The 20,491-nt window shown below is 38.2% G+C and overlaps 2 protein-coding genes across 5 annotated transcripts; one reads left to right on the top strand and one right to left on the bottom strand.

The window, feature by feature from the left end:
• The first annotated feature begins 3,668 nt into the window (after positions 1-3,668).
• Positions 3,669-11,372, top strand: rpl35 (ribosomal protein L35). Its single transcript, NM_173233.2, is given in 4 exon segments — positions 3,669-3,765; positions 4,893-5,029; positions 8,906-8,987; positions 11,172-11,372. Coding segments are annotated over 4 exon segments (372 nt in total). The 5' UTR covers positions 3,669-3,762; the 3' UTR covers positions 11,322-11,372.
• Positions 11,060-19,494, bottom strand: wdr38 (WD repeat domain 38). Of its 4 annotated transcripts, none has more exon segments than NM_001442186.1 (9): positions 11,060-11,590; positions 11,966-12,013; positions 12,908-13,060; positions 14,588-14,713; positions 14,784-14,864; positions 15,866-15,963; positions 16,817-16,933; positions 18,289-18,409; positions 19,291-19,470. In NM_001442186.1, coding segments are annotated over 9 exon segments (966 nt in total). In that variant the 5' UTR covers positions 19,363-19,470; the 3' UTR covers positions 11,060-11,440.
• Between the last annotated feature and the right edge of the window lie 997 nt (positions 19,495-20,491).

Here is a 20,491-nt window from a genome sequence, read left to right as displayed (position 1 = left end):
TATCTTTAGCGTCACTTCAAAGCGTCGTCAATTAATGACTTGCACGTTTGGATTAACTGCATGTCTACATTAAAGTCATTCTCTATTATATAATGATCAATAAAGAAACATTCATTTAATAAAAAAAAGGAATAAGCCATACAAATAAAGAGCCCAATCAGCAGATGGCGGGCGGGTGCGGTTTTAAAAATTGGTCAAAAATGTTAGTGCGGATGGATGGCGGACGGATGATAATTATTGTCATGCGGTTGCGGATGAAATAATAGCCCATCCGCGCATCTCTATTGCCTAGACCTCATAAATATAGGCTTTATGTCATCATATTCGTATATAAATCATTTTTGATAATTTCTTTAAATATATGTAGCATGTACATATTACATATTTGATTCATCCGCGTACCACTAGAAGGAAGCCTGCGTACCACTAGTGGTACACGGCAGGCACTTTTTTCCAGGGGTTTCAGTACAGCGTAACCGCTACTACGTCATCGAGTGGGCGTGGCCTATCTGTGAATTTGCATAGGTCACGGATCATGCGCAGATTGTGAAAACAGCCGTTAGATTCAGATACCTGTACGTATTCGCAGGGGTTTCGTGTCAAATGCCTTTTATATGCAGTACTAAATAGCTGTCCTGATCGCAGGTGTTTCATGTGAAGTCAGTGTATGTTATATTAAACAAATTAACTTAAGATACCTCTCAGATTACATTAATACTGTTATAACTTAAGATACCTGTCCCGATCCTACAGCTTTTGTGTCAAATACTTTATATATCATATACAGTAGCATCAGATACCTGTCCTGATGCCAGGGGTTTCATGTATAATTACTTTTATATTAGTTAACATCAGATACCTGACCTGATCCCAGGTGTTTCATGTATGATCACTTTTATATTATATACAGTAACATCAGATACCTGTTCTGATCCCAGCGGTTTCATGTATGATCAATTTTATATATATTAACATCAAATACCTGTCCTGATCCCAGGGGTTTCATGTATGATCACTTTTATATACAGTAACATCAGATACCTGTCCTGATCCCAGGGGTTTCATGTATGATCACTTTTATATATATTAACATCAGATACCTGTCCTGATCCCAGGGGTTTCATGTATGATCACTTTTATATATATTAACATCAAATACCTGTCCTGATCCCAGGGGTTTCATGTATGATCACTTTTATATTATATACAGTAACATCAGATACCTGTCCTGATCCCAGGGGTTTCATGTATGATCACTTTTATATTATATACAGTAACATCAGATACCTGTCCTGATCCCAGGGGTTTCATGTATGATCACTTTTATATTATATACAGTAACATCAGATACCTGTCCTGATCCCAGGGGTTTCATGTATGATCACTTTTATATACAGTAACATCAGATACCTGTCCTGATCCCAGGGGTTTCATGTATGATCACTTTTATATTATATACAGTAACATCAGATACCTGTCCTGATCCCAGGGGTTTCATGTATGATCACTTTTATATTATATACAGTAACATCAGATACCTGTCCTGATCCCAGGGGTTTCATGTATGATCACTTTTATATTAGTTAACATCAGATACCTGTCCTGATCCCAGGTGTTTCATGTATGATCACTTTTATATTATATACATTAACATCAAATACCTGTCCTGATCCCAGGGGTTTCATGTATGATCACTTTTATATTATATACATTAACATCAAATACCTGTCCTGATCCCAGGGGTTTCATGTATGATCACTTTTATATATATTAACATCAAATACCTGTCCTGATCCCAGGTGTTTCATGTATGATCACTTTTATATTATATACATTAACATCAAATACCTGTCCTGATCCCAGGGGTTTCATGTATGATCACTTTTATATTATATACAGTAACATCAGATACCTGTCCTGATCCCAGGGGTTTCATGTATGATCACTTTTATATTATATACAGTAACATCAGATACCTGTCCTGATCCCAGGGGTTTCATGTATGATCACTTTTATATACATTAACATCAAATACCTGTCCTGATCCCAGGGGTTTCATGTATGATCACTTTTATATACAGTAACATCAAATACCTGTCCTAATCTCAGGGGTTTCATGTATGATCACTTTTATATTATATACATTAACATCAGATACCTGTCCTGATCCCAGGGGTTTCATGTATGATCACTTTTATATTATATACATTAACATCAGATACCTGTCCTGATCCCAGGTGTTTCATGTATGATCAATTTTATATTATATACATTAACATCAGATACCTGTCCTGATCTCAGGGGTTTCATGTATGATCACTTTTATATACAGTAACATCAGATACCTGTCCTGATCCCAGGGGTTACATGTATGATCACTTTTATATTAGTTGACATCAGATACCTGTCCTGATCCCAGGTGTTTTGTGTATGATGACTTTAAATAAAAATAGAAAATAAATATGAGTTATGTTAATTAACTAAGATCGAGAAAGAAAAATTAACCACGATTTATTACAGAAAATGTGGTATTTATTTGTTTAAACATGACTGAATACCATATTTTAAACTACAAAAACACGGTTAATCTTACCACAACCATTATTATTTGGTTTAAAATGGAAGTACAAAAGCCCAGAGACAGTAAAACGGAGTAAAACGGATTAAAACTAGGTCAGCTGTTCTTGCTAATGAAATCTTTAAAATATAACATTATAACAACAAAAAAATAACCTGTATGATTGTTTTTTCCTTCGTTATCCACCGCGGTAGGTTCTTTATCCATAATCATCCTGTTTGAAATGACCGCGCTAAAAAAGAACCTGTACTGCGCATGATCGGTGACCTCTCAGTATTGTTTTTTTTTTTAAGGGGGCGTTTCCCAAACACCGACCGAGCCACGCCCATTTTACGTCGTGGTAATGAAACCCCTGGAATTTAGTGCATGCCAGTGGTACACGTACCACAGTTTGAGAACCACTGGCATACAGCATGTATTTGGCAGAGGTTTGGCAGAGGTGGCACTATCTTTAAGACTTGGGCCAGATCAAATGTAATATTTGGCCCAGATGTTAAAAGTGTATATGTGGGCCACATAAGTTTGGCCTATGTTGACCCACTTTTAAAATGCATTTAAATAATTTTTGAGTAAAGAAACATTCATTGCAGTCATGACACACCAACAAATCTGGCCCAGTTATGTAATTAACTTGGATGAAACTTGGCCCAGATATGGTCCATGTTTGGCCCTTGTATGGAACCCAGACTTGGTCCAATCATGTACTGTAAATTACTGTGGCATGTGGGCCAAGCAAAAGCTGATTGTGTGGGCCAGAGACATTTTGCTATGTGAGATGTTTGAGCAACAAACATTTTATTAATCCTTCAAATAACAAACAGGCATTTTCAATTTCCATTGGTAAACACATATAACATTATATCCAAGCAGCAAAAAAATAAACAAAATAGTAAAAAATAATAATAACACCATAAATAATACATTCAATCATACTAATACAAATTAAAATACATTTAGGGGAGTCAATCCATATAAGTTGACAAAGTAAGAGCTTTAAAGCAGTTTACATGTTTTATAGATTTAAATAAAATTCTGAAATCAATTATTGTCATCAATCGCCCCATTTAAGAGGAGAATGGAACGCTCCATCATCCCTCCCGCACTCGTTTAGTTTCTCCCGTAACCCGGCAGATTTTCCCACGTGACCGCTGCAACTTCCTTTCTTGTGGCAGCCATCGAGAAAAATGGTGAGGGTTTTGCTGAAACCGAACAATCTTAACCAATCTTGTCGAAAATACGTGTTAAATCACAACGAGAGCAGGTTTTATAGAAACTTTAAATTGAACGCTTGACTTTGAGTCCAGTATTTCAATCGATGATTTTAAAATAAATTGTTTTTTGAGTGATGAGGCGATGCATTGGGTGGCCTCCTGAAGCTGTTCAGACGGGTTAGCCTGTTTAGCCTAGCATATGATTTGGAGCAGCTTTAAATTGCGTTTCTAAATACTCAAAAATGAAATTATCGATCTGGATTTCCACACTTTGGCTTTCAGTTGTTAAAAGCAGTTGGACGTAAATTAAATCTTGTAAAACACGTTTGTTTGATCGCTTTGAGCTGACATGCGTCTCCAAACTATCGACATTAGTGATATTTATCTAACACATTAGTGATATTTATGTAACAGTCGTTGTGTATTCACTGTGCAAATGTCAAAAGCATAAGTTTAGTTTGGTACGTCTGTGCTTATGTTTGTGTCTCCTATCTATATACGAACACACACCAGTGTTGGGTGTAATTACTGTAATTAGATTACTTTTAGGTAGAAAAAGTGAAGTAAGGGACTACTTTTAGTTTCCAGGTAATTTAATTAGTTCATTGTAATGTACTTGTGTTAATGTATAAAGGAAACAGTTCTGGATAAATCAATCAAGAGAAGCAGAATTATGAATGGATGAAGTCTTGAGAAACACTCAATGAAAATTTGTATGAATATTGTCATTGACTTTGCATATTTTGTTACATGTTTATTATTCTTAAGGTGTTACCATTTTTAATACTGCTTAAATGACCTGTTTGGCTGTAAGTTGAGTTTATTTTCCATCATTTATATGGTATTGAGATTTATATGTAATGCGCTGAATTTTAAGTCAAGTTGTTTTAGTTGAGTGACTGAGTTACTTTTCAGACACAGTAAAAATTTAGTTTAAATACAAATTTAATGATGTATTTTTTGAAGTAACCCAACACTGATATGAACTAAATAAACTTGTTCTTTTTAATACTTTGTACAAATAAATTCTGAGTACGTAATTTTACATTAGCATTAAAATGTTTAGTTTGTGCGTGAATGTTAATGAGTAATTTGTGTTTTAGGCAAAGATCAAGGCCAGAGACCTTCGCGGAAAGAAAAAGGAGGAGCTGCTGAAACAGCTGGATGATCTGAAGGTGGAACTTTCCCAGCTCCGCGTTGCCAAGGTTACCGGTGGAGCTGCTTCCAAGCTCTCAAAAATGTGAGTGATGGAGGTAGACTTGAATCAGGCTCATGTCTACTACTAATGCCAAGTTCAGACTGCATGATTTTCAAAGTAGTCGTGTCGGATGTTTTCACACTGCTTGACTATCTGGGCTTGCGATTTGTCGCTTTTTTGTTTACACTGCAAGATGGATCGGCGACAGGGGCTTTCACATTGCATGACTTTACAATAGGAAGAATCGCCAACAACTTCGTCTTAACTACTCATTACAACTAAAAACACGGAGTTTATCTTTTGTTATTAACTACATAACAAACAAGAAGCCTTTAATGGGGTAGAAAATGTACATATTTGCCCACCTGGGTTTGAAGGGAATTAGCCATGTCTCCTCGACTTAGCCATACCTTTCCCGACAGAACTGGGTGCTCCTGTCAAACCTCCACTAGTTTTTCGTCCATTTCTTGCGTCTAAATAAACCGAAAATGAGCGCTTTAAACTTCTCCCCTAGCCTCCTGCAGGTACACACACACACACACAAGTGAAAGCTGCTCTCTCATTGGCTGTTGGTGATCGCTGATGTTATTTTCAGTCCAAACTCAATTCACACGGCATGATTTGAATCGCCGACAGCTCCAGATATTTAGCACGTCAAATATCTCACAGGCATCGGTGACTTGTAGGCGATTCTCTCAGATCGCGTCATTAATAGTTATTTTGAGTAATTATTGTCACTCACTTGCACAAGCACAGATTAGCCTGTGATTTCAGGTATTTGTCGGTGAGTCAAAATCTGGGCTAAAATGATGCAGTCTGAACTCCGCATAAGATGTCAACTGATTCATTTTGAAATGTTTTCATCGCTATCATTTTCCAAATGTTCTTCGAAAAGGCTGAAAACTCTTTTCGTCCCTGTACTCTGCATGCGTTAGGATCCAAGATGCTTTAGCCTGCATAATTTTCGTATGATGTTTAATTTCTGGCTCTATAAAGCATCACAGCAAAATGTCTAGGAAAACTGACAGGCCTTTTACAAGACTGATGGTGAGGTGGAGATGTTGTAAAGGCCTGTTTACTCCAAGCATGATAAAGATCGTTCTAAAAGTCAGTGTTAAAAGAATAGCATCGCTCACATTCTCTTGTCGGGATTACATTCAGAACCATTTTTTCCAGCTGATGCTTTGTGTGAATAGGCCTTGACACAGCATGAAGTTTGCAAAAGCGAACAGAAAATAGTGTAGCAGACAAAAGCTCTGAATAAACCGTGCCACCTGAATAAAACCAATCTAGACCTGTACAAGCTGACAATTCATTTACATGGCTGAATCCAAAACAACTGCTGTACCCAACTATATCTGAATAGGTTAAATGACTAAAAAAGCATAATTATCAGTTCACATGGTGACTTGATAATGGCATTGTCCTATTGGCCTACTTTGAAGAGTGCTTATAAAATTATTTGTTGCCCAACACTATCTCAGTGTGGCCTGGGGTCTGTTCTTCGTAACTTAGCTTAAATGATCCAAGATGATTTGGCAGATTCTGGATCTTTTAATCTTGATTTCTGATCTCTCGCTAATTTGGTTCTTCAAACAAGTTTGTGAATCTGATTAAAACGTCTGGATAAACTGATCTGAGATTGCTGCGTGTGTTGTGAAGGACATCTATCGATCTTCAATTATGATCAGTAATGCAACGATTGGCTGACGGCACAGCAGCGTAATGACATCATCTGATTAATATTCAATTATCCATGTGAGCAAAATTACAGAAAATCTATTGTAAATGGTTTGTTAAATATTAACGCAATAACTTTACACCTTGTTATGGGCTGCATGATTGGCCCTTTGAGTCGGGAGCAGTTTTAGTTATACAGTTAGAGCAGATTTTCCTTAATATAGTACCCATAGTAGTATTAGAGTAGCAATTTTTTTTATCAGTGTAAAGAATAACTGGATGTTTAGAAAATCAAAGTTTTCTCTTTGCACCACCAGGTGGCAGTCTTTGTACTTTCATTTCGGGGCTGCAGATTGCATAAGTTTTATTAATATATAACTTCATTTATTTTAATAATAACTATAACTTTTATATAGTTTAAAAAAATAGTATTTTCCCAAGTGTATATAACTACTAATGTAAGAAAATATCAGAGTTTGGTACATACTTTCTGTATTATCTTTGCTTGAAATGAGCCATTCTAATCCTGTTTATATGAATTAAACCTGCTTCCAACCGGGTTTGAGCTAGCAAAACTGTTGCTATGACAACTCTCAGATCAGTTTTGAAGAACGAAACGATCCTGGATCATGTCAAATCGTCAATAATCAAATCCAGCTAACTGAGTAATCCACTACGAAGAACGGACCCCCGAAGGCTAAAACGGAGAAAAACACGTATTTTAGATGTAAACGTGTTACTGTGGACAGGCCCTAATACGACCGAATGACAATCAGCAATCTTGTAGGTTTTCCAAAGTTTCTCAAATTATGGCTGAAATTGCTCGGTGTGAGGTGGACCTCAATGGGGTCGCACCCCAGACATGCTGCATCACTTCAGGATTGTACATGTTTTTCATAATGCTCATCACCTCCCTTTCGCCTCCAGCAAGATGATCACCCAGCGCTCCTCCTGCTCGTATGGAGATAGTTGCTAAAGAAACAAGACTTCTCACAGTGGAGTCTTGAAAGACATTTTCATCCGCTGTGAGGAGCCGACAGATTGTTTATATCCCATCATCTGATTGGCTTCAGCTGGAGTTTTTTTTTTAAATATAGTGAGGAACCCAGTTGTCTTAAACCAGGGGTGTCCAAACTTGGTCCTGGAGGGCCAGTGTACTGGAGAGTTTAGCTCCAACCCTAATCAAACACTCCTGAACAAGCTAATCAAGCTCTTACTAGGTATACTAGAAACTTCCAGGCAGGTGTGTTAAAGCAAGTTGGAGCTAAAGTCAACAGGACACCGGCCCTCCAGGACTTACTTTGGACAGCCCTGTCTTAAACAGTTTTATATGAGCCTCAGGTTTCATAGGAACATTTACCATTATTTATCTTGGTAAATGTGCAAGCAGATATTTGTGTCTCTTGCGTTGCAAAAAAAAAAAAAATTACATTTAAATAGTCTGAAAGAACTTGCATAAAGCTTATTAGTGCATATTTTAGGTTTAAGATGACAATTCAGTTATGACGCATGATTTGTTATTATTATTAATATTAAAATATTAACTTTTTATATATAATGTAAATATCGATTGTTGAATTTTAACTTTTTGTGGAGGATGCTTTTTCTTTAGCTAAATTTATAATAATAATAATTAGTGCAGGGCTAAATTTTATCGCTTTCAAAATATGTTTTGACTGGATGTACTGTGCACATTTATCTACATGATAAATTTAGTCTCTAATGTTTATTTTTTTGTGGGTTGCATGAATGCGCACATTCATGGATATATTGGAGTGTTTGTTTGGATATAAAATGTATAAGATACAAATTACATATGCATTTTAATCTATGTAATTATTGTTTTGTTTTTCCATTACATAAATAATAAATACACCAATATATCACGAGAACTTTTTTTATTTTGGATGCCATTAATCTTTGCCCAGCCCTAATAATAATATTAATGATCATTTGAGTAAATCTTAAAGATTGTCATCAACTTTCTATTTTCTAAATGAATTCCTTATTCCCTGAGTTATTTGAATAGTTTTAAAGAATCATTCATTAATGACGCTTAATTTAGTGTTACATTTAATCATGACTAGCCTGAACCAGCTAATCCTTAACTGAAAAATACTTTCATTATCATAAAGAAAAATCAACCTGTCTCTGTCAGTATCACGCAGCCCTATATTAATCATTGCATTCATTGACACGCTTGAATATGCAGATCTAACTTTTGTGTTCTCTTTTTAGCCGTGTTGTCCGCAAGTCCATCGCCAGAGTCCTCACAGTCATCAACCAGACACAGAAGGAGAACTTGAGGAAGTTTTACAAGGTCAGTTTAATGCTGATGACGCAATCATCTGCAAATCTATAGATTTTTGTCACTGGAGGGGACTATTTGTGCATTTAAAAAAAATAAATAAATTATGAAGTCTGGTGAAAACGGTTTCATATTGACAATCCAAATATAATCTGGAACCCCATTATGTTACTGGAAATTTTTGAAGATGTGGTTGTTATCTTAATAAATTAGCTTAATTTGACCTTTAACCAAGTGAGAACCTGTAATGAACATTGCTATAATGTGAATCCAGTGATGAATTGTAAAGCTGTGACTCCTCAGCACATCAGTGCGTCTCCAGCAAGATGATCACCCAGCACTCCTCCTGCTCGTGTGGAGACGGTGTGAAAATCTCTTGCTATAGAAACACGACTTCTCACAGTGGAGTCTTGAAAGACATTTTGATCCTCTGTGAGAAGCCGACAGAACATTTATATCCCGTCATCTGATTGGCTTCAGCTGCAGTTCAGTTCTATTGGAGTGGAGAGCCTAGTTGTTTTGAAAAGGGATGTTACTAAAACATGTAAAACAGTATTAACTTTAGCTGCAACAGTGATTCGTTTTCATTATACCAGCCTTGTTTAAACCAACATTTGGAGTTTCTCTATATTAGGATATGTTCATATTTCTGGGGTTTTTTTTCCAAGTAATTGTCAAAAGAAAAGTTAAAATTTTTACAAATTCTCTCAATGCAACATATCTTATATTCTCAATTAAACCCTTTCATCTTTAAAAATAAAATAGCATTATCAGGGTTTCTGCAGGTGCTTAATGTGTTAAATCTCAATCATAATTCACCGAATTGTGTTGTAGGTCTTCAATCTCTTTTTTTTTTTTTTTAAATGGGTCTTTATTTTCCTTTGTTTATGTAATGCTGCCAAAACCCATGCAATCACCAACAATCCATCTCCAAACTTTCACATTTGTATTTAAAAGGGTAATTTTTAACTATCATAGTGGTATAATTTTTACCTTACAATATGATTTGTTTAAAAGTGCTCCATGTAATTACTGCTGAAGACCCTGACCTGGACAGATTGTTGTGCATGCATTTAGTTTATTATAGTTTTTACACTTAATAATTGTTAAATTTTTCTTTTAAAGTTTATGTTGGAAGAAAAGCATATGGATGCAAGTAGAACTGGCTTTTTTACACCCTATTTAAAATATTTTGCTAAGAAATCTAAAATAGTTAATTTTATTTATTTATTATTGTATTATTAAATGTATTCAATTATTATATATATTTTTTGATAGGGAAAATAAAAATCGTTTCCATCTGCGCCATTTGAAAAATTCCTTACCCCTTAGCCTTTTATGAGTTTAAAATTTCATTCATAATAGTCTTAATGTCCTAAAGTCTTAAATTTAACTTGGTGAAACCTGCAGAAACCTTGATTATTTTCCATTACCAGTATTTTTTTTACACATTCTTTGAATAGAAATAAATTTATATTATTTATATTTTTTGTTGTTCTCAATTAAATGTGGTTGGACAATATTTCTATTTTTAAATATTACAAATTTTTACATTTTACAAGTTTTTATTTATTTTTATTTTCTGAATCTTTACCAGTAGCGAAAGGAAAATCCACTACATGAGTTTTCAAAGGAGTAAATCTGTAAGGATTATATTGGTCAGACAAATATGCTAAATTAGTTTATGAAAACAGCAAGGTGTCCAAGGTGCCTAAAAAATTTGGGGAAAAATATGAAAGCCTTTATTGACATGGCTATTCCTTAAAGGTTCTAAATGGCTGTTCCTTATTCCTGAGGTTTGGTTTTAAGGAATTGCCATGTCAAAGACTTTTTAAAATGTTTTCCAAATTTTGAGTGGCTTGGACTTACCTTTGCTGTTTATTCCGGATAATCTCTTACCCAATGAGCACCGACGCCTCTGAGAACTTTTTGTTTGATTTTTAGTTTCAGTAGTATTGCTAAAATACAGATGGAACAATTTAAAAGTCTTGGAGTTATTCCAATTTTGAATGCACAAATTGTGATGCGGGTTGTGTCTGGGAATATTTAAGCAAATAAATAAAGTCAAGATTGAAGCATGTTCTGTGTTCCTCAAATCAAGTTTAATCCAGGAAAATTGGTATTTGGAACTGATTTCATAATGAATCATATCCAAGCTGTAGAATTGAAGTAAACTGGGCTCTTTTAACTTTTCAGGGTAAGAAGTACAAGCCTTTGGACCTGAGACCCAAGAAGACCCGTGCCATCCGTCGTCAGCTCACAAAACACGAAGAGAACCTGATGACTAAGAAGATGCAGAGGAAATCTCGTCTCTACTCCATTCGCAAGTTCGCCGTCAAGGCATAAAAAGCTGTACTTTTGTTTTTCACTGAAAAATAAAATCCCCCGCTCACCCTGGAGTCAAGATGTGTCCTGAGTCTTTGTGTTTCATAAGCAGGAGCAGATAAATGACAGACTAGCCTCATCTAGAGCATAGGTGTCACTTCTAGATTTGTTCTCCCTTTTTCAGTTGTGTTCTCTTCCTCCTCTTCTTCCTCATCGAGCTGCTCAGAGCCGGTGGTCAGAAGCTCTCCATTAGGGGTGAAAACACAACCATATGCTGAGTCCTTATGACCCTAAAACACGCGCACAGACACACACGTCAACATTATCGTCATCATGAAGCTCTATGATGCCATAATCACCAGTCAAAGATGCTTAATACTGCATTTTCACCAGTGTTTTTAAACTCTGTATGGCAGATGCGGATGTCTTTTTAATGTACAGTTTTGAAAAGTTAATGAACATGTGTCTGGTTTGTTTTTTATTTCCCGTCAGACCATTAAATAAGATAAAATAATCAATTAATGCTTATTCCTTAACTGAACCTGGCAGGCAAGTTATTGCTGGTTCATAATCAGCATAATTTTCCATATCGGGCTGATGTTTACATTTTGCAAGTATTTATTATCCAATTATGTGAACGTTCCAATAAGATAGTGCATCCCTACCTGTAGCTTCTTTAGACACTCTCCAGTGCTCATATCCCAGATCCTCACCTGATAAACGGATATAACAAAATCAAACTTTGCCTCTGAGATGGTATGGATGATTATAAGAGTGTGTGTACAGGTTTATTTGGACCAGAAGTTGTATCCTGTCATGAGTATGATGATCTAGTTTTTTCCTATTAAATTAAATTCCTGTAAGTGTTTGGTTTAGGGGTATGAGAGGTAGGTCCATTAAATAGGCAGTTTTACTGTATAAAATACATTACGCTTATGGAGTGTCCCTGTAAACCATGTTTACGTGTATGTGTTCCTGCCGTACATAGTTTCGTAGGGACCAAATGTATCCACAAGCAGTGTTGGTGAAAGTTACTTTTAAAAATAATGCATTATAATATTGAGTTACTTCCTGAAAAAATAACTAGTTGCATTACTTAGTTACTTTTTATGGTAAGTAATGCTTTACATTACTTTTCAGTTACTTTTACATCACTTTTTCTGACCTTTGCTGACGTTTTGACATCTCCTTCAGAACTTGCAGGGTTTGTAATGAGTTACCCTTAACACTGCCCCCAACAGGTAATACCACTAAATTTAGACTATGTTATTTAATTATTTATTTTTAAAGTTCCTAGATTCTGCAGGTTACAATGTCCCGATTTTGCTTGCCAGTCTTAAGCCTATTGTGATGGTATGTTTTGGTTAAGTTTGGAATTTCCCCAACCAATCACAGAGCCCAGGGCATCAGAGTGAGTGCTTCGACTTGGCCCCGCCCTGGTCCTAAATTATGACTGTGAGAACTATTTTTGGTGCCTATGAGTATAACAGCTCAAAAATCACACCAAATCAAGTATATTGTAAAATGCTTAGTGGAAGAGGATAGAATATACAGTATAAAATCATTATGTCTACGGGAAGACAAAACCCAACGTGTGTTTGGTTTACCATGTCGCCTTCAGCAGTAGATGCTAAAACCCGTCCATCAGTGGAGAAGGCCAAACTCCTGACCCAAACACGCTCACAGCCTCCCAATACAAACAGACACGTGTGACGTTCCGGCAGCCAAACACGCACAGTGCCGTCCCATGAGCCTGAGGCCTAAAACACACACATTGTAAAACCCAATAAGTTAAGATAACTCAAACCATTTGAGGATACCAATTGCAACAAACCATTTAAGTTCAAAAACTAATCCTAAAGAGTGCTGTGAACTTAATCCATTTGAGTAAACGAAGCAATTTGAGTTCTGTAAAACCCAATGAGTTAACCATTTGAGGAAACTGATTGCCACAAACCATTTGAGTTAAAATCTATACAAGTACTGTGAACTTACTCCATTTAAGTTGTCCAGGATCAACTATACAGAATTTACACTATTTAAATGATAATGATCCAGGATCAACATTACAGAAATTACACTGTATTTAAATGATAATGATCCAGGATCAACATTACTGAATTTACACTGTATTTAAATGATGATGATGGTCCAGGATCAACATTACTGAATTTACATTGTATTTAAATGATAATGATCCAGGATCAACATTACTGAATTTACACTGTATTTAAATGATGATGATGGTCCAGGATCAACATTACTGAATTTACATTGTATTTAAATGATGATGATGGTCCAGGATCAACATTACTGAATTTACACTGTATTTAAATGATGATGATGGTCCAGGATCAACATTACTGAATTTACATTGTATTTAAATGATAATGATCCAGGATCAACATTACTGAATTTACACTGTATTTAAATGATGATGATGGTCCAGGATCAACATTACTGAATTTACATTGTATTTAAATGATGATGATGGTCCAGGATCAACATTACTGAATTTACACTGTATTTAAATGATGATGATGATCCAGGATCAACATTATTGAATTTACACTGTATTTAAATGATGATGATGGTCCAGGATCAACATGACTGAATTAACATTACAAATTACCATTTGAGCTAAACTAACCTATACAAGTACTGTGAACTTACTCCATTTAAGTTGAAGTAATGAGTTATTTAATTAATTCATTACCTTCAACTTTGAGTTCAAAACACTAATCAAATTTGTAGAATTAACTTTCAGTCAATTTTGAGTTAACTACACTCATTTGATAAAGTTGACTGTTGGTTTTACACTGTACACATATAGATACTACTGGTCAAAAGCCAGTAACGCTGGCAGAGGACATCAGAGGACAAAAGTAACACCAATAATATCATCTTACAACTGAATTTACATCATTCGTTTTTTTAATTCGATGACACGGTGGCGCAGCGAGTAGCGCTGTCACCTCACAGCAAGAAGGTCACTGGTTCAAGCCCCGGCTGGGAGAGTTGGCATTTCTGTGTGGAGTTTGCATGTTCTCCCCGTGTTAGCTTGGGTTTCCTCCAGGTGCTCCGGTTTCCTCCACAGTCCAAACACATGCGCTATAGGTGAATTGGGTAAGCAAAATTGTCTGAGTGTGAATGATGAGCAAATGATGACGGGAATTCGGGTGATTTTTGACATTTCGGGGTGAACTATCCCTTTAGGCATGATTAAAGAAGCACATCCTGTTTATCCCGATTCAAATATCAAACAAAATCTGCTTTGGCAAACTGACCAGCATCCCAGTGACAGAAAAACAGAGACACGCCACATTTCCCAGGTGCCCCTGCAACACCACGGCCTCAGCTTGACAATCCCGCAGCTTCCAGACTCTCACGGCTCGATCCCAGGAGCCCGTTGCCTGTGGAGAAGAGGAGAAATGACGACTCCAAACAAACAGACTCAGCACAGAGATATCCCATCTCCTATACCACAGACTGCGAGTCGGATGAGAAAACGCTGCTCTGAACAGCTGCATTATGACCCTTCAGCTCCTCCAGCAGCGCACCGCTCTGAAAACAACACACACACACATCAACATTACTGCGCTGAAAACACACCTGTCACTACACACAACACAGGCTGACGGTCATGCCTTTAGTCGATGTTTGGGGTTTAGGATGGAAATGTACTCATTACTGCAAGTAAAGCAATCATTCATTCGTTTTCTTTCGACTAAGTCCTTTAATTATCAGGGGTCGCCACAGTGGAATGAACCGTCAACTAGTCCAGCTTATGTTTTACCTAGCGGATGCCCTTCCAGCCATAAACCAGTACTGGGAAACACTCACATTCACACACATAAACTACGGCCAATTTAGCTTATCCAATTCACCTATAGCACATGTGTTTGGACTGTGGGGGAAACCAGAGCACCCAGAGGAAACCTACATCAACACCGCGAAAACATGCAAACTCTGCACAGAAATACCAACTGGCCCAGCCAGAATTCGAACCAGTGGCCCTCTTGCTGTGAGGTGACAGTGCTAACCACTGAGCCATCTTGCCGCCATTTTAAGGTATACACAATGTTAATTATTTTTATTACCCTGCTGAAAAATCCAGCTTAAACCAGCCTAGGCTGGTTGGCTGGGTTTAGCTGGTTGACCAGGCTGGTTTTAGAGGGGTTTTGGCCATTTCCAGGCTGGTTTCCAGCCATTTCCAGCCTGGTTTCCAGCCATTTCCAGCCTGGTCTTAGCTGGTCAGGCTGGAAAATGACCAGCTAAATCCAACTAAAACCAGCTTGACCAGCCTGGTTTAAGCTGGACATAGCTGGTTTGGGCTGGGCTCCCAGCCTGGCTAGGCTGGTCAAGCTGGTGTTAGCTGGTCATCTCCCAGCCTGACCAGCTAAGACCAGGCTGGAAATGGCTGGAAACCAGCCTGGAAATGGCCAAAACCCCTCTAAAACCAGCCTGGTCGACCAGCTTAAATCAGCCAACCAGCCTAGGCTGGTTTAAGCTGGATTTTTCAGCAGGGTAAAGATACAGATTGTCGACCAATATTTGTGTCTCACCTGAATGCTCCAGATCAGGGCTCTGTTGTCCCATCCACCCGAAAGCAGCCACTGACCGTCCGGACTGAAGCTCACCGTCTCCACACTGCGCCTGTGAGCTGAAGGCCAACAACAGTTACTATAGTAAACGTCATCTGAATCTATACACTCTAAAAATGCTGGGTTGTTAACCTAACTTTGAGTCAAATATACACAACCCAACATCACAGGGGTTAATTTTTTTCAATTCAATTAAAATTACCAAACGGTTGGGTTTGTCAATATCTGACCCAATGTTGGGACAAATATTACCGATCAGTTATAGTATAATATATAATATACAGTGCATAATATAGTATAATATGATATATACAGTATATTAATGTACCCACATAGCAAAATGTCTCTGGTCCAGCTCTGACCCACACAATCAGCTTTTGCTTTGCCCACATGCCGCAGTGAATATGGTACAAGACTGGACTAAGTTTGGCTTCCAGACAAGGGCCAAACATGGACCATATCTAGGCCAAGTTAATAACCCATAACTGAGGCTGAACTGGGCCAGATATATTGGTGTGTCACGACTACAATGAAGCTGATAAACCCTTAAATCATTGCACTTTAGGGGTGCTATGGGCATGCTTTTTCTGGAAGCAACCTGATTGTTTTAATCTATTTTAAATGTGGGTCAAGATGGGCCAAACTGTCATGGCCCACATATCAGTTTTTAACATCTGGGCCAAATACTACATTTAACATCTGGGCCAAGTATTGTTTGCCACTTCTGCCAAACCCGAGTCATGTTTGGCCCACATGCTGTATGCCAGCGCTGGATGAATGCCTGCTGTGCCAGCTTTATGCCAAATCTGGGCCAGAACTCTTGGGCATAATAGTGAATTTAAATGATATTTTTGTTACTGCTGATGCTGTGAATGATGCAATGCATCACAGTGTGTATTTCTGTGTTCACACCTGTCAGTGTGTGTGTGCATTTGAGGCTGGAGCTGCACCAGATTCGGACGCTGCAATCATGAGACGCGCTCGCAAACAGCCGACCGTCACTGGAGAAAACACAGCACTTCACTGGACCTGCAGAACAACAGACAAACGAAAGATAAAGATATATTGCCTACTTTTAGTACTTGCCTAAAATGATGGCCCTGTCTCAAACATCTGGCCGATTGCTCCACCCTAAATGGCTGATAGTCCTGCCCTAAATGGCTGATAGTCCCGCATTAAATGGCCGATAGTCCTGCCCTAAATGCCTGACAGACCCGCCCTAATTGGCTGATAGTCCTGCCCTAAATGGCTGATAGTCCAGCCCTAAACGGCTGATAGTCCCGCCCTAAACGGCTGATAGTCCCGTCCTAAATGGCTGATAGTCCTCTGCTACATGGCTGATAGTCCCGCCCTAAATGCCTGATAGTCCCACCCTAAATGGCTGAAAGTCCCGCTCTATATACTGATAGACCCGCCCTAAATGGCTGATAGTCCTGTGCTACATGGCCGATAGTCCCGCCCTAAATGCCTGATAGACCCGCCCTAATGGCTGATAGACCCGCCCTAAATGGCTGATAGTCCCACCCTAAATGACTAATAGACCCGCCCTAAATGGCTGATAGACCTGCCCCAAATGGCTGATAGTCCTGTGCTAAATGGCTGATAGTCCTGTGCTGAATGCCCAATAGCCCCAGCCTAAATGCCTGATAGACCCCCCCTAAATGGCTGACAGATCCGCCCTAAATGGCTGATAGTCCTGTGCCAAATGGCTGATAGTCCAGCCCTAAACGGCCGATAGTCCCGCCCTAAACGGCTGATAGTCCCGTCCTAAATGGCTGATAGTCCTCTGCTACATGGCTGATAGTCCCGCCCTAAATGCCTGATAGTCCCGCCCTAAATGGCTGAAAGTCCCGCTCTATATACTGATAGACCCGCCCTAAATGGCTGATAGTCCTGTGCTACATGGCCGATAGTCCCGCCCTAAATGCCTGATAGACCCGCCCTAAATGCCTGATAGACCCGCCCTAATGGCTGATAGACCCGCCCTAAATGGCTGATAGTCCCACCCTAAATGACTAATAGACCCGCCCTAAATGGCTGATAGACCTGCCCCAAATGGCTGATAGTCCTGTGCTAAATGGCTGATAGTCCTGTGCTGAATGCCCAATAGCCCACCCTAAATGCCTGATAGACCCGCCCTAAATGGCTGACAGATCCGCCCTAAATGGCTGATAGTCCTGTGCCAAATGGCTGATAGTCCCGCCCTAAATGGCTGTTAGTCCCGCCCTAAATACTGATAGACCCGCCCTAAATGAATGGCTGATAGACCCGCTCTAAATGGCTGATAGTCCTGTGCTAAATGGCTGATAGTCCTGTGCTAAATGGCTGATAGTCCTGTGCTAAATGGCTGATAGTCCTGTGCTAAATGGCTGATAGTTCTATACCCGTGTGTCCGCTGACTGAGGCCAGGAGTTTGGCGGTGCTAGTTTTCCATAGGTAGAGTTTGCCGGCATCACAACAGGTGAGCAGAAGCTGACAGTCAGGAGAAAAAGCGCAGCAGTTCACCTGGAGGGAGGCAAAATATGGACAATATATTGGGCCCCAGTTTCCTCGTGTGTAGGTCTGTTGTTGTCTTGCGGTTTAGTTTACTCTGTGCATAAACCCTGCGGCTTGCTTCTTTTTGCATAGATTTGCTGTCATAGAATAACTACATTTTATTTCTATATTAAATCATTAGAAACGTGCTTTTGACAAATGGGTAAAACCTAGTGGTTTTAAGGAGAGCTGTAGAGTATAATCATTTAAAGGTGACCTATTATGCCCCTTTCTACAAGATGTATAATAAGTCTCTGATGTCCCCAGAGTGTCTATATGTGACGTTTTAGCTCAAAATACCCCACAAATAATGCCTTATATCTCTTTGAATCTGCAACTCCAAGTCTTTGATTCTAATTGGGCCATTTTGGTGACTGTCCCTTTAAATTCAAAATAGTTTGTGCTCTTTTCAAAAGAGGGCGGAGCTACAAATGCCTGTGTGTCAGCATAGTGGCAGATTCAGAAATAAGACTAATGTCCTATGCTAATGAGGGAGAAATGGTCACTAATCGGCGGGAATTTCCCCCTCTGATTGACAAGGGAGAATGTCAATCAGTGTTTCTGCAGACAAAATGTTTTTTTTCAAATGATTATGAAAAATAAAATTAATGCATTTTTACATTTAGAAGCTAGTTATAATCACACACTACTGAGTTCAAACCCTTTGATTTTTGCATAATAGGTGCCCTTTAAAAGATAATTATTAATCCTTTTAATGTTTGATCAAGTCATTCTTCTACTAAATATGCCTGACAAAATTATTTGCAAATAAACGATCACGCTGAATGACATTTTTAGGTCTCTTCAGTAAGTCCTGGTATAAATATGTGAGAAAGATAATGCTTACCGACCTCTCCTTTGTGTCTGGAGAAATATCTGATGTTGTCCACGCTGAAGTCCTCTGAGGGATGTCTCTTCCACATGACTGTTAATCGTTTAAAATCTCCATGTCAGAAATAATGAATCAGATGTATATTGCTGTCTGAATGTGCACTGCAGAGTTTCAGCTGAGTTTTGTTTGGGTTTTGGCTGCTTGTGTATCCACAGTTACGCTCTCATGAGTGTGTGAGGGCTGCGTTTATTGGTGTTTCTGCTGGTTTACACACTCATTAACTCTCAAAACACATTAACAAGCTCAGAGTGAGTGTGCACCTTATACAGTGCTCACCCCATTTCCAAAATTAATGTTTTATCTATTTCTCAGTGAATATAGCTCGTATATTTTGGTGTATTTGAGCAGAATTATTTACTAAAATATTTTAATCACAGGGATTGCACGGTGGCTCAGTCACCTCACAGCAAGAAGGTCACTGGTTCCCAGCTTGGCCAATTGGCATTTCTGTGTGGAGTTTGCATGTTCTCCCCTTGTTGGCGTGGGTTTCCTCCGAGTGCTCTGGTTTCCCCCACAGTCCAAACACATGCGCTATAGGTGAATTAGATGGACTAAATTGTCCATTGTGTGTGTGTGAGAGAGAGTATGAGTGTGTTTGGGTGTTTCCCCGTACAGGGTTGCAGCCTGAAGGGCATCCGCTGTGTAAAACATCTGCTGGAATAGTTGCTGATTCATTCCGCTGTGGCGACCTCTGAAATAAAGACTAAGCCGAAGGAAAATTAATGAATATTTTAGTCATCAAACATCTTTAGAAATAGAAAGACAAATCTAATGCATATGCACAATGATAATATAAATAAATATAAATATAAAGCATCCTAATAAAAATATATAAAAAAAAAAAAGATATTTGTGATGGGAGTGTACTCGTATATACAATCATTTTGGATATATAACATGTTTATATTTATACGTTTATAAATAATGTATTAAATTGAGCTAATAATGAGGGACTTTGTTACAAATATTTTCTTGGCAATAGAAACTTTAAAAACCTCAACAAATTATGTTTTATTGACTTCTTTTACATTTTTAACTACGTTGAATACGTAAATATGTTTCTTTCCCACTTTTTATTTCATGGATGCACCCAAAATCAACCCATCTGTTTGCTCATAATACTAACATAATGCAATGTATATTATATTATGCAAGCTTGC

Source organism: Danio rerio, chromosome 21 (genome assembly GCF_052040795.2).
Source record: "Danio rerio strain M-AB ecotype USA chromosome 21, GRCz13ab, whole genome shotgun sequence".
Taxonomy (NCBI): domain Eukaryota; kingdom Metazoa; phylum Chordata; class Actinopteri; order Cypriniformes; family Danionidae; genus Danio; species Danio rerio.
This window is presented reverse-complemented; position numbering and strand designations above follow the sequence as displayed.